At 43.3% G+C, this 13,809-nt stretch overlaps 1 protein-coding gene across 8 annotated transcripts in view; it reads right to left on the reverse strand.

Moving 5' to 3' along the window:
- Window positions 1-13,809, reverse strand: part of CHRDL1 (chordin like 1) — a gene marked incomplete at its 3' end in the record, with an annotated part of 115,723 nt that overhangs the window by 12,172 nt on the left and 89,742 nt on the right. For 2 of the 8 annotated variants that reach the window (XM_082609109.1, XM_082609110.1), the window contains exons 7-10: window positions 12,657-12,724; window positions 8,193-8,282; window positions 6,189-6,357; window positions 2,586-2,795 (exon numbers count right to left, since the gene is read on the reverse strand). In XM_082609109.1, the coding sequence (XP_082465235.1) occupies window positions 2,586-2,795; window positions 6,189-6,357; window positions 8,193-8,282; window positions 12,657-12,724 (537 nt within the window). Of the gene's footprint in view, window positions 1-2,553; window positions 2,796-6,188; window positions 6,358-8,192; window positions 8,283-12,656; window positions 12,725-13,809 lie in introns of those variants that run through there. The other 6 variants (XM_082609114.1, XM_082609115.1, XM_082609112.1 and 3 more) reach the window with 4 other exon arrangements.

The following is a 13,809-nucleotide window of genomic DNA, read 5'->3' on the forward strand; positions in this document are numbered from 1 at the left end:
AACTATTAGTTTGTGTATGAAATTATCTTGTTGTATTACTTTTATGATGATAGGCATTAGACCCTTGACAGGAGAGAAAACTGTGCTGGTAGAACTACTTCCAAGTGACACTAAAAGGCCTGGGGATCCAGTGAGGTGGCAGACTTGGAAGTTACAATAGGTTATCATGGCTGGGTGGCTGCCATGTTCATATCCTCAGAATGTGCTCTCTCCGTGCCCCTAGTGAGTACATTTCCTCAACAATTTTAATGCCCCAATTCTCCACTCCGTATCAGATAGCTCCTGTCCTTCCTACCCACACTCTGCCCCTACTCTGGAAGATGAAGCTTGTGACATTAAGAAAGATTTTGTTTATGCCATAAATCAGTGCTTCTCAAACTTTAATGTGCATTGCAATCACCTGGGGGACCTTGTTAAAATGCAGATTCTGATGCAGCAGGCCTGGGGTGGGACCTGAGAGTGGTTTTCTCACTAGCTCCCAGGTGCTGCTGGTCCATAAACCACACTTTGATTAGCAAAACCATAAACTACCCTGGGCCTACAGCAGTGGTTCCCAAACTTGTCTGCAAATTAATATTGTGTGCGGATCTTCTAAAATTCCAAACCCCAGGCCACAACTCAAATCAATTAAATCATAATCTCTGGGGATGAGACAGGTATTTTTTGTTTTTTTTAGTTTTAAGAGTTTATTTGAGCAAAAATTGGTTCAAATTGGGTAGCATCTAGTCTAACAGATAGAAAGCAGCTCCAAGGAGCTGTACAAAATGAAAGACTTTTACAGGCAGAAGGGAACAGGAACAAGGAAGTTATATTTGGGAAAAAAAAGCGGATTGGTTATTGCCAGGGCACTTTCCTTTAAGGGATGGCATGGGTCTATCAGGCAGGCGACCTCACTAGTGTTGATCAGGTGACTCCTGATTGATTGGTGTAGGATTTCATTTCTGGGAGAGTGAAAATTGATTGTCTCGATTTGGTGACATGGGGCTTAGCAAAATTGACTCCATGTTGGGCCTGTTGTCTTGTTTTTAGCAGAAGAGACCACCTGGTCCTAGTTTCCGTCCTCTGTCCATCCTGGCATCCTTCCACACTGCCCTCTGGTCCTTGGTGGTCCAGCCACACTGACGGCCTACTCATCCCCGGGCCTGTCTAGTCCTCAGTTGTTGGTCCAAGAGACACAGGTATTTTTAGAAGCTCTCTGGGGGATTCCAATGTGCAGAGAAGTTTGGGAACCATTGGCCTACATGAAGATGCTCAAAATACATATATACTGAATACACTGACAAAGTTCATGTCTGTCTGCTACTCATGAGGAATTGCCTAAACTGAATAAATGATTTAGCTCTCTGCCTACACTTAAAAACATTTGCTTTTTAAAAAAAATATTTATTTATTTATTTGGCTGTGCCGGGTCTTCTTAGATGTGGCACGTGGGATCTAGTTCCCTGACCAGGGATTGAACCCGGGGCCCCTGCCTTGGGAGCGTGGAGTCTTAACCACTGGACCACCAGGGCAGTCCCTAAAAACATTGGGTTTTTCATCTGTGTTTACAACAGTGCTTTGCAGGTAGATATAAGAAATGATAAACTCATGTGCCTGGAAGTGATTAATTCATTCAGTCCTAGAATGTTAGAGCTGGAAAGACCCTAAGAAATCTACTCTAACCCTCTCGTTTTGCAGAGGAGGAAACTGAGGCTCAGAGAGGTGAAGTGACTTGTTCTAGGTCACACAGGAAACCAGTGGCAGAGCCAGGGCTAGAATGCTTGATCATCAATCCAGTACTCTGTCACCACAATACTACGGACTGTATTTTTCTCTAGCTCGTGTGTCAAAACCAACATTTAAGTAACTGATTTGTCTTTTTTTTTTATCAGTCAACATTTTCTGCTGGCCTGGAAAAAACAATGGGCTGGAAGTGACCTGGGTTCCAAACCTTGGTTTTATTATCTATTTCTGTGACTCTGGGCAAGTCACTTCACTTTATACACCTCCGTTTTCTTGTCTTTAATAGAGAAAGGATAATATCATTATAGCATTTTAGAATTGGAAGGAAGCTTAGATATCAACTATTCCAAACTTTTCATTGTATAGATGAGGATGATGCAGCCTAGAGAAGATCTGGCACATTTCCAAGGTCACCCAGCAAGTTAGTTATTAGGACCAGAACCCACTCTCCTTCCACTATGCCTTTCTCTGAAAGGGAAAATGAAGGTGATTGTGCTTTGATGAGTTAAATGGTGATATAAACAAAGGGTGCTATTGTCCTTCCTAATAACCACGATAACCTAATTTCTCTACTATTTAGAAAAGCAAGGCTTAAGTTCGGCCCTTAGGGCTACGTGGGACCAAAGGTGTGGTAGACACAAGCAAATCCCCAGCCTGTTTCTGAGAAGTCACTTTCTTCCAAGCAACCATCTTATCAGCCCTTCAAGAGAGGAGAGAACATAGCTTGTTGTCAGTTATTAGTAGAACTATTACCATTACAATTATATGACAGGTTGTGGTTATGTTTCTGATACTCAAAGAACATTGAGAATGACTATGTGGGGATCTCAGTCAACCAAAGGCAGGGCTTCCAACCAACGCACCTTTTGCCTTTTTACCTGGACACACCTTGCAGCACTTTCCATCTATTTTTTGAGGATACTTGCAGGGGTATCGACTGGGGCAGTGGATTTTCTTGCACTCTTGCTTGGTGATATTACAGGTGCACAGCACACACTCCACAATGCCAAATGCCCGGAGGTTTGGGTGCCAGGACTCGCCGTGGGAATAGGTCTTTCCATTGGAAACACACACTGGAAGAGAACACAGGGCTGGAAATTAAAGGCTAGGGAGCTGAAATGGGCCCTGGTGCTCAGAGCCCAAGACCTGAACCCCTTAAGACATCAAGCATCCTTTGTTCTCGTTGTGCCCGTGGAGATGTGTTTACAGAGCAGCCTCTGTAACCAAAATACAGCTTGTGTCTTGCTCTCCTGTCAGCAACTATTCAGGATCTTCAACAGAGGCCTCTGGATGCCCACAAGGGCCTGACACATAGTAGGCCATCAAATAGTATGTTTTAAATGGAGGAATGAATGGATGCATGAAAGCAGAGTTCTAGCTGTCCAGGGTGTCTGATAAGGAACCTCTGCTAGAATGTAGTGTTCAGACCTGTAGTTCCACAGAGGATTGGGATGGCCCAAGTGGATGTGCTTCTAGGCATGAAAATCTCCCAGGAAGGTTTGCTGTCCAGGGAGACTAGATGCAAAAACTACTGGTCTTCTCAAAGGGCCAAGTCTTTCCAGATCCTGAAGCAAATCCATTCAGAATGTCAAATGCTATGAGAATCTGATCTACTAACACAGATGGGTACAGAGCTCAGTGGTGCTGACTTACTCTCTGGAGTGGGAAGGAAGGTGCTGAGACAAGACTGAGAAGGAAAGGACCCACCCCTCCCGGGTAAGTGGTGAAAGGTAGCCTTTTACGCCTCTAATCTTCTGGCAATGTCCTGTATCCTCATAGTAGCTGCAGAGATTTGGCTACAGTGAATCACTGACTTCTCTAGAGATACCCTTTGGTGGTCTCACATTTGCTGAATGGAAGAGAAGTCACCAGCTCCATGTTTTCGGGGGGGGGACGGTTTGCAAGAGCAAGCATCTGGGCTGCAGGCTGAGGGGCCTATGAAGGGAAGGAGTCACGGGAACATCCTTCAGTGCAAACCAACCAAAACATATCCGGCTTTGACTGTAAGGCACGGAGCTAAGCTCCAGTATAAGACCTGCACAGAGCCGCAAATAGGGAGGTCTGAGAATGAGTTCTCTCTTTTTTGAAAGTGCTGAGACATTCTGGAGATTTCCAGCCATGACGGGGACTGGGTGTGTTTCTCATTATTCCCATCACCTCATCATGCCCAGGGAGACCTGTCGGTATCCCAATCAACAACATCTCTAGGGTGGGTTGTATCACTTAAGGTGGGGCGAGGGTGGGAAAAGTAGCTCCACTTGGGGCGTTTCTTAGGAACTGACTGATTTGGCTGCAAGACAATGGCCTCAGAAGGATGAATCATTGGGCTATTTCTCTCATCAAATCCACTGGGTCACATTAGGAAATATGGACGATGTCGGCTGCCTTTTCCTGTCCTCTGCAAGAGCTGCTAGAGTACTAGGCGCTCTAACAGGTCAATCCATGTAAAGATTTCCAAGAACCTAAGCCAGAGAAACTCCTAATCGTACAGTGAGATAGAATAGGGGCTTGAAATCTAAACTGTTGATGGAATCACAGGACAAGATGGACCAGATGTGTTGTTCTCTCTCCCGCCAACCCCTCTTCTCTCTCCTCCCCAGACAGTGACACACCCTTCTAGACAACAAGATCATGTGGGTGCAGACTCCGCTTTGAGAAAGTTTAGGCTGGACTCTAGTTAAGAATGGTGGGGTCCTACTGCTTCTCCTCTTGAACTCTAGCAAGGGACAAAATAGATGTGTCTCAGAGGAACACATTGTTAGCAGGAGGGCTAAGGAGCGGGGCAGGCAGGACCCCCAAGGTTATATAGCCAGGTCCCCTCTCCCCTGAACATCTGGACTAAGGGAATAATCCAGACTGGGTAAGAGCCTACACATCAACTCTCTGGGGGGAAACACAGCCTTCTCCCCACGAACAAATTCTCAAGATGATTTCGATCATCCAGCTGGGGCGCTGGGAGTTGGAGATAGGGACAAGTGACTCTCCAATGAACTATAATAGAGAAAGGTCAGGAGAGAACAGCTGCATCCAAATCAATGGGGTCAATGAATAAATGTAAACCAGCTGGGGCCTTTGTAGGACATGGAGAAATCAAGGGATGAGCCTCTGCCCTGAAAATGAAGAGGCCTGTGGAAATTATGGGATTTAGGATTTTCAAAGACCATTTCCCCACACGTTTTTTAAGGCTTTAAAATACTTTCAGAGCAAATGGAATCTATTGAAGGCAATTTAGGATTGAAAATCAAACTGCATCTTTACCTAACTCCTCCTCCTCATTTCATAAATTCATATCAGAATGCCTTGGAATTTAAAAATAATAAATTTCAAATCAAACCCAGATCAATAGTAAATATTTCCAATTCTTCTAATACCTCACCATTTTTTATTAAGAGTTTTATTTTGAATGTTCTTTTTTTAAGTTTCAAAAGCAATTTAATTTTTTTATCTGTAATCTGAAATTTACATCTAACTAGTAACAGATGTGATCAACTGGCTTTGGCCTGACCAGCTTTGTTGAGATTTATAGTAGGAGATCTTTGTAACGGATTGTTTTTCACCCATGTTATTCAATCATTTGGCTTAATAATTTATTACTTTTAACCCATTCAGAGAGCTGCCTTTGATTTGTTTTTCCTTTAAAGGAAACAAAACATGTTTGTGGTTTCATAAAAAGGAACCAGCTGAGCTTTTGCTCTGACGAGCTGGTTGACAGGATGCCTAAAGGAGTAAGAAGCAGTCAATTGTTTGATCGAATTTCTCCTCCCCCGCCCCCAGACCCCCGCTACTGGCCGGGAGGCGGCGGGGGTGGGGTGCACGCGGTGGCTGGAGAACTCTGTGCAGGAAGGAACGGTCCGTGGATGTGTGTGCTTGGCCGAGTGGGTGCTCAGCCAGGAGGTTTCTGGATTTCTCACTGGGTTACTCACTTCTAAGCATAATCTCCTCCTATGAATTAGAATCTCTGAGTGGGGAGCCAGGAATAAGTGTCTTTAACAAGAGCGCCAGGAGAAGCTGGGGCAATGAGGGGTGAGAATTGCTATCTCTATGGTTCAGATGAGAGCTTTAGAGGCATTTAGAGCTGACTACCTCTGAATACTGGGTGTCCTGCTGGAAAACAAACCGCCTTTCATTCTGTTAAAGCCCCAGCAAACTTTCCCAAATGACCTTCAACCCACAGAGGCAACGGAGAAAATGCTGGAGGGTGCATCAGGTTCACTGCTTTCTCACCTTTGGTCCTTAATAAGGACAGATACTCCTGAAATATAAACTATGGTCTTTGGACTGTATTTAGGAAAGTCCTAACAGTCCTCTGGAGTCACTTGTCCACACTCGCTTGGTAGACCGGATGGTGAGTGATCCACATGAGAATGTCTGATATGTATGGGAGAAAGGGTCCTTTCCCAGCTCTGCAAAGACCAGGGCTGCTGAAGCCCCGACAGGGTGCAGTACCAAAGAAGCACGTCCCTTACCCTGGCCATGCTTGTGTTTGTTATTGATGACGATCTGCACGATGGTTCCTGACGCTTGCTGCGAATCCATGAGTGCTCCCCGGTGACTTCTGGCCCCGGGAAAGCGGGGCAGACCTCCAGCCTGTCGGCTTGCTGGGGGATCATAGTGCGAGCGGTGGTAAGAATGTCTCTGTGAAATGACAAAGGACAAAGTCAGCCCCCCGAATCTACCAATGAGAAGACTGAGATGGACTTAGCTACCTTAGAAGCTGTTTGATCGTTTTTAGTGATGAGCTCTGATCTTAACTGCATGTCCACCGAAACCAACAGAGAAATTGGGATGTGGCGGAAGAACAGCACTGGCAGCATGCTGAGATTTCTCTCTCTTCTGGCAGGACACTGGACTAGATTCACAGACAAGCTCCTGAGGGAGAAAAATAGCCCAAAAGGGTAAAGTATCTTTCCTGCTCCCAAGAATCTCACCTTCAGGTTTAAGAATTTACATAGTCACCTGCAAGGCAAGGCAGAGTGTGACAGAGGCCACAGAAGAAGGATAAAATGCTGTGCAAATTAGGACGAGACAGAGAGCTTCTAGTTGCGGAGGGTTTGTGACCTGGGCCATGAAGCATGAGTAGACTTTTTACAGGCAGACTTGGTGAGGAATATTCCAGGCAGAGATTTCCAAGTTGAGAAGGTGTAGCAGAGAACATAGAGTCCATAAAAGGGAACAGCCGAAGGATAACATTCCAAAAGTGGGTTAGAGCCAGATCATGGAGGACTTGCAATGACAGGCTAAGGGGCGAGGACTTTATTTGGTAGGCAATAGAGGTGAGGGTGTAGAAGCCTTTCAGGGATTTATTTTTTTTAAGTACGTAAAAAAATCAGAACTGTGTTTCAAAAGCATTGAGCCCTGACAATGTGTACGGTGAACTGGATAGGAGGAAGAGGTGGGAGGCGAGTCTGGTCTGGATAACAGATACAGAGACTCCAAACGCAGGCAGCGGCATGAGGGCACAGAGCAGGGCACAGATACCCCAGACGTTTTATAGACAGAAGAATGGACTGTGCAGGATGGCACTAGAATGTCAGCTCCACAGAGGTGAGGACTTTTGTTGTGTTCACTGCTGTATCTGCAGTGCCTAGAACAGTGTCCAGCATCTAGAAGGTGCTCATCAAAGCCTTGTTGAATGGACGAAGGAAAGCTGTGGTCCCTCATGAAAGTTTAGAGTCTTGTAGTACAGACAACCCCATCATTGCTCTTTCAGCAAGGGTTCAAGACACAGGATGAGCCAACTATTCTGCTACCCACCCCTCGCCCAGGAGATGAAGTAGAATGGGGTTATAGGAGGATGGAATGGATGATGAATAGAACCTTAAGGCTTGAAGCCCAATAACACTGGGTTTTAGGGGTAATTGTCAGGGGTAAGGGAAGGGGGTGGGTCCCACGAAAGAAGCTTTTGCAGGCAATTACAAAGGAATATCCTTACACTCAGTGGTAGAAATAGCAAGGAACATTGAGAAGGTAGTTATGGGATCCCCTGACCCCACCATCCCCCAAAACATTTATTTTAGTTATGTTCCATAGACACACATGTTGCAAACTTAGCTTTCGGAATTATTATTGCTCTCCTGGTTAGGGGGTGGGGAGGAATGGGTGAGAGAAGGCGAGAGCAAACAGGAGCTGGAGTAAGAGAAAGAGAACATTATCCTGTATCTAAGAAGAGCCCATGCTGGGGTGTTGCTATAAAAACTCACACAAATAAGAGCTTGCACCAATTTATTATCATGCGCACAGACAGGATTCTCAGTGCAAATATTTTTCATTCCCACAATGGCTCATATGTCTCTTTCTGCCACAATCACTCACATTCCACAAAGGCCATTACAGATTGTTCTGTCCTTTCTGGAGTTTGGCAAAGTTTTCCCAAAGGAACACAGAGAGGACAGTTTGGCTGGTGGGTGTCCTACTGATGCTGAAAGGAGGGGGTTCGACGGGGCTAGAATTTGAAAGGGAAGGTCGCTGACCCAGGATAAGCTGCGAGTACAAGGAGTTCTCTGATTCATGAGGGTGAACACGAATTGAAAAGCTGTTCTTCGGTACCGGGGACTCTGATCCTGGACATATGATAAGGGGAGAAAAATGATTCAAGACACACAAAAAAGGAACACAGGGCTTTTGATCAGAGGCCAACCCAGCCCTCCCCAAACCTCATCTAAGTCTTTTATTTTACAGACAGAGAAACTGAGGCCAAGAAGAAGAGGGGTTTTATTTGGGGTGAGAGTGATAGTTGAGCTTTTGGAGATGGCAAGAGAGTGGGAGAGCGGGAAAGGAGAGAGGAAGAGGAGGAGGATGTGGGAGAGATCACATCTGCTTAAGCTCAGGGATCCCCAAACATTTGCTTAAAAGCTGCTCCAAAGAAAATTCTCTCCCATATAGAAGTCTGCTACAGTGTTCACAATCACACATGCCACTGGTCGCCATCTCGGCTGCACACAGAATCACCTGGGGAGTCGTAAAAACACTAATCCCACCCACAGGGATTCCGATGGAATTGGTCTGGGGTAAGGCCTGGGCATTAGGATTTTATATACTCCTCAGGGGACCCTAATTTGAAGCCAAGGTTGAGAATAACTGACATAAAGGATCTTCTGTTTCGGCCCCGGGGTTGGGGTGGTGATGTGTGATTTTGATTTAGGAGTAATGGCTCTTTCAGAGTCGCTCCCCTGAACAAATGAAAGAGGCTTACCAGGGGCCGCTCTGACCTTGGAACTTATAGCGAAGGAGAAAAAGGCATTAACACCTTGGAGTTGTAGTGAAATTGGAGGTTATCTTTAAAACCAGCTGTGAATAAGCTGTTTGAGAGAGCAGGTCAAAACCAGTTAGGTAGAAGCGATCACACATCTAGGCTTTGTTTTCTTCTGCTCAATATTTTGGTATTATTTGATTTACTGACTTGAAGGACTGTCAAATATCTTGGGCTTCTGAGATGGCTGTTACACAGTTCTTTCCTGGTGTTGGAAAATCTCCACCATTGAAGAAGTTACCCAGGAGTTTCTTCTTTACTTGTTCTAAGGTCTAAGATATAAGGGTTTTATCGGCAGAAACAGGAAAACATGAAAGTTTAGAAATGGCCTCAGAAGTGCCTTCCTAGTTCTGATCCTGTGCTACAGTTTTGCAAGATGTTACCATTGGGGGAAACTGGGTAAAGGGTACACGCCATCTCTCTGTGTTCTCTCTTACAATTGCAAGTGAATCTACATTTACTCACAAAATTAAAAGTTTAATTTAAAAAATGTCTTCAGAATTCATTATAATCCACACAGCCATGAGCACATTACACCTGAGTCATGAGTAACCTAGGACTATCCCTGTCTGGGAGACACTTAGGCCAGTTTCCTATCCAGAGCATTGTTCTGAAAATGTGAATGAGACATGGATTTTTATGTGTTTCATATTGTTTCTATGCCAAATTCTTTCACTTTTCTAATGGTAAATCTCTGAGTAAGCTATTGGGGGCAAAATCGGAGTTTGGCCATTGTCCAAAACAAAATTATGCTTGCTTTCATGTTTTGGCTTTCCACCCTGTGCCTATTTCTCTCTCCTCACATTCCTCCCTCCCCCCCCCCACACTTCCCCCGATGATACAGGGACCAGTTCATATGAAGTTATGATCTGGAAATCAACAGAAACCATTTCAGGTTTTTGCAAAGTAGTCATCATTAAACCACTGGTTCTCCTTTCTGTGCACTTCGTAAAACTTGGTTAAAATGATGGTTTTGAGCCCACTTGGCAAAATAAACCAATCAGCTTTGTTTCTGTTGACCCGAGGTTGTGATGGTTCCCTAGGAATAGGAACAGTCTACTAAAAGGGACACTCTACTGAATCAGAAATGTGTTTTTTTTCTCCCATGTGGAAAGTTGGGCCTGCAAATGCTATTCAGAAGGGATTCTCCTACCTTCTAATAAGTTTGAAGAATTTCTCTCTGGTTTGGGACAAAGTCCTACACATTAACATTAAGGAAAAGCCCCCCCGCCCCCAGCCTTTGCAACACACACACATACACACACATTTCTCTCTACCTTCCACGCCCATTCATTCACCACATATTTATTGGGTGCCAACTATGTGCCAGGTACATACTTTTCTGTTACTACAGATGCTATTTATTATTTAAATCATATCCCGCAATATCTATCCCTTGTAGAACAAAGGAAAATATTTATTTATAATAAAGTGGAACCATCTGGACATTTTGGCCTACCAGGCACAAATGTTCATTTCTAAAGATAAGTCTTGAACTCCTTTGAAAATCTATAACTCTTTCAAGGCCCTGCCTTCTATATCTGACCTCTTTTGCTAGGGGAAGTATCAGATTAAGTCCAGCCCTATGACCAGCAGTTTAGGAAGAACAATGAGGCTGAAAGACAATGATGGAGGTGGGGGCAGCATGAGACAAAGTCAAGAAGACTAATTAATGGCATTACCAGCAAGACCACTGAGGGGGCCATAGTGCTTAGTGTTGGGGGCTAAGGCGCCCAGCTTAAGGTGACTGAGACCTAACTTTGGCTTAGAATGGTATCTGGTTGACAGCTACTAATTTAGCCACTCTCGACTTCCTACCATGATTAAAAAAAAAAATGGGGGCTGAGGAAAAGAGGAAATTCACAACACAGAACAGGGAGACTGACATCATCTCCCATCAGGATCTGGAAGGAATCTCAATTAGTATAAGGCAGATACACTGCTGGATGGAGAAAGTCTTTCCTTGGGGTCTATGTTAACCCACAAACTGGGAAGCCCACGCTCTCTTGCAGGAGTGCTGCTTTTTTGAGATATCCAGAGTATTATTCTCCACTCCATTCACAAATCCTTCTCCATTCATTTGGAAACAAGAGTGTCTAGAAAAGAATATGACTAGACAATAAAACAAATACAGATCCTTTCATCTCCTTGCTGAGGGTGTTGGCGATCTGGGGGCTTGCAGGTCAGAAGTGGCACATGTGATGGCCTTAGCCACACTGTGATGTAGGTACCGATCATTTTATTAGGTCCTGGATCAACACCTTCTTCCATACCCTCATGATTCTTGGGCCTGACCTATAATTCCATAGACTCTTGCCCTAATATCCAATGTTTGTTGAGAACTAATTTCCAAGGTTTTAAAAATCATTTAAATTTGATTTATTACAAAACTAATACATGCTCATTGAAAAATATCAAATAATACATAAGATACAAAATAAAAAAAATCAAACGTTACCTTTCCTCCTGCCCACTTGCACCCCTCTGAGAGTATCACAATTAATATATTGGTATGTGACCTTCTAGATCTTTTCATATGCACTTACTCACATGCATACACAATTTTTACATAAGGAAATGATAGTATAAATTGTATCCTGCACCTTGTTTTGTTTACATACTATATCTTGGCGATTCCTCCACTTTACTACATTTTGACGTACCACATTCTTTTTAACAAATGTATGGTGTCCTATAGATTGGGTGTGTTTAACCAAACCCCTATAGATAGCATTTAGGTTGTCTCCATTTGTCTTGCTTTTATGAAAATAATTCTACGTTGAATGCTCTGTATACTTCTTTTGTATGAGGGTATGATGAATACCCATTTTTTGCAACGAATGCCTTGGTACATTTTGTACTTTTTGTACACTTTTTTTATTGGATGAAAGATTCTTTAAATTCTATAGTGTTTTACCATTTTCAAAAGTTTCACACTCATGATTTCATACAATCCCATATGGACTCATATAAAGTCCTTTAATGTGATAGATCCTTTGAACCGGAACATCTTTTCTGATTTTTAGAGGTTTGAAGTGTTGCTCTACTTAGACATGTATTTCTTGGAGGGATTCTCTTTTGTTAATTATTTCAAAATAAAAAGGAATAAGAGACGCTACTACTATGCACAAAGAGATGCCCACTCCTAAGGCTTATTCTGAGATTAGCACCAAGAATAGAAATGAGAAGATGTTGCAGGTTGAGAAGGGGAATCTGGCTGCTACCTTTCCTTTCTTCCAGCTGTATGACTGAGAGCCTAAGGCCTAGGGGAGGTTTCTATGGACATGTCCAAGGTACCTGTGCCCAAAGGATGGGCTGACCTACCTTACGATCCCACAGAAGGTCCTCACTGTTGAGGCTGGGGGTGGTGACTTGCCTTCCTTACAGAAGACAAAGATTTGGCAAGTCATCCCGAAAGGGTACCAACTTCTAATCTAGACGAAGGGTGCCTAAGGGCTGGGCTATGATTTCTTCATGTTCATGTCCTGGCCCCAGTTACCAATTATACAATGCACTTAAATGGTTCCAGGTTGGTGATGATGGCATTCACACTTCTGAGGAAAGGGAAGAAAAACGGTGTTAGAGATGGGCCCTTTTATGGCATTGCTGGGACAGTAGCCATGGAGGGAGGGAAGTCTGGCCTGATGCTGTGAAGTATTGAATTATTTGAGCTATTCACACTTACTGCTTCTCTGTTGGCAGGCTGCCTGAAGATATCACCATCAGAATGTTCCCACGACAATTCTCCATCCCCTGTTTATTAAAAAGAAATAAAGAATTATACATACATAGAAGGGGAAAATATTAACCTGTGACCCAGTAATATTTTGGGTTCTATGATCCCAAGGTTCTTTACACATTTTAGCTGTTGTGGCTGTCCTTCAAACAGCAATGTTGAAAGATTTCTCCCTGGGTGTGCCTCATTTTTCAAGACAACTCCGAAGAAAGTTGCCACTTTCTAAAACAGACCATCCAGCAATCTTACACAGAATTTGGAAAATAAAAGGGAAAATAATCACTTTCCACTGTAATATAGCCATCATTGTCACATTTGCTTATTTTATTCTGAAGATAGTTAAGTCTTTTACAGGTCATATTCAACTTGTGTTTAAACTACCCTTCAAAAGTGAGAGTTTTGAGGATTTGGTCTGTCATAGTTTGTTAAATTCACCATTATGCCTCTGAGGAGTTATGACTTGATCTGAAAGTTAAGGTAAAACTTGCTGTGGTTAGAGTGTTTACATAACCCATATCTTCTATTTTTGCCTGAGACACCTTTCTCTGGGTCTCCACAACCCACTTTTTGAACAGCGAATCCCTATCATTGCTGTCTTCCAGACTAACTGCTTTTAGGGGGAAGATTTTACTTTCAGCCTTGAGAAAAGCAAACTCACAACAGATATGGATATTCCTCAGCTGATTAAAGATAAAAAATAAGAGGATAATCTCCAAAAATACTGTCTTATATTATCTATGACCAAACAAGCAGATGGGAAGAGCTCGGTCTTAGAGATATTTGTACCACTCTAAATGAGTACTATTTATGTGTGTGTTTGTGTGTGTGTGTGTGTGTGTGTGTACCTGGTTGAGGATAATCCAATATCTATTCAACCATATATTTCATGGGATAACTCGGAATACAAAAATGTATAAACATTAAGAATTTTCTATTCTAATTCATCTCCCAAGCTTTCAAAACCTAACTCTAACTAGTAATGTGTTACTGGTCAAGTACTGTTACTGGTTTAGGGCTGGAAAAAGACCTCAAGATTAATTTGATACCAATATTATCATCGGGTAGCGACATAAAACATAGCATGGCTTAAACCTCCATGATT

This window comes from Mesoplodon mirus (assembly GCF_964341445.2).
Source record: "Mesoplodon mirus genome assembly, chromosome: X".
NCBI lineage: Eukaryota > Metazoa > Chordata > Mammalia > Artiodactyla > Ziphiidae > Mesoplodon > Mesoplodon mirus.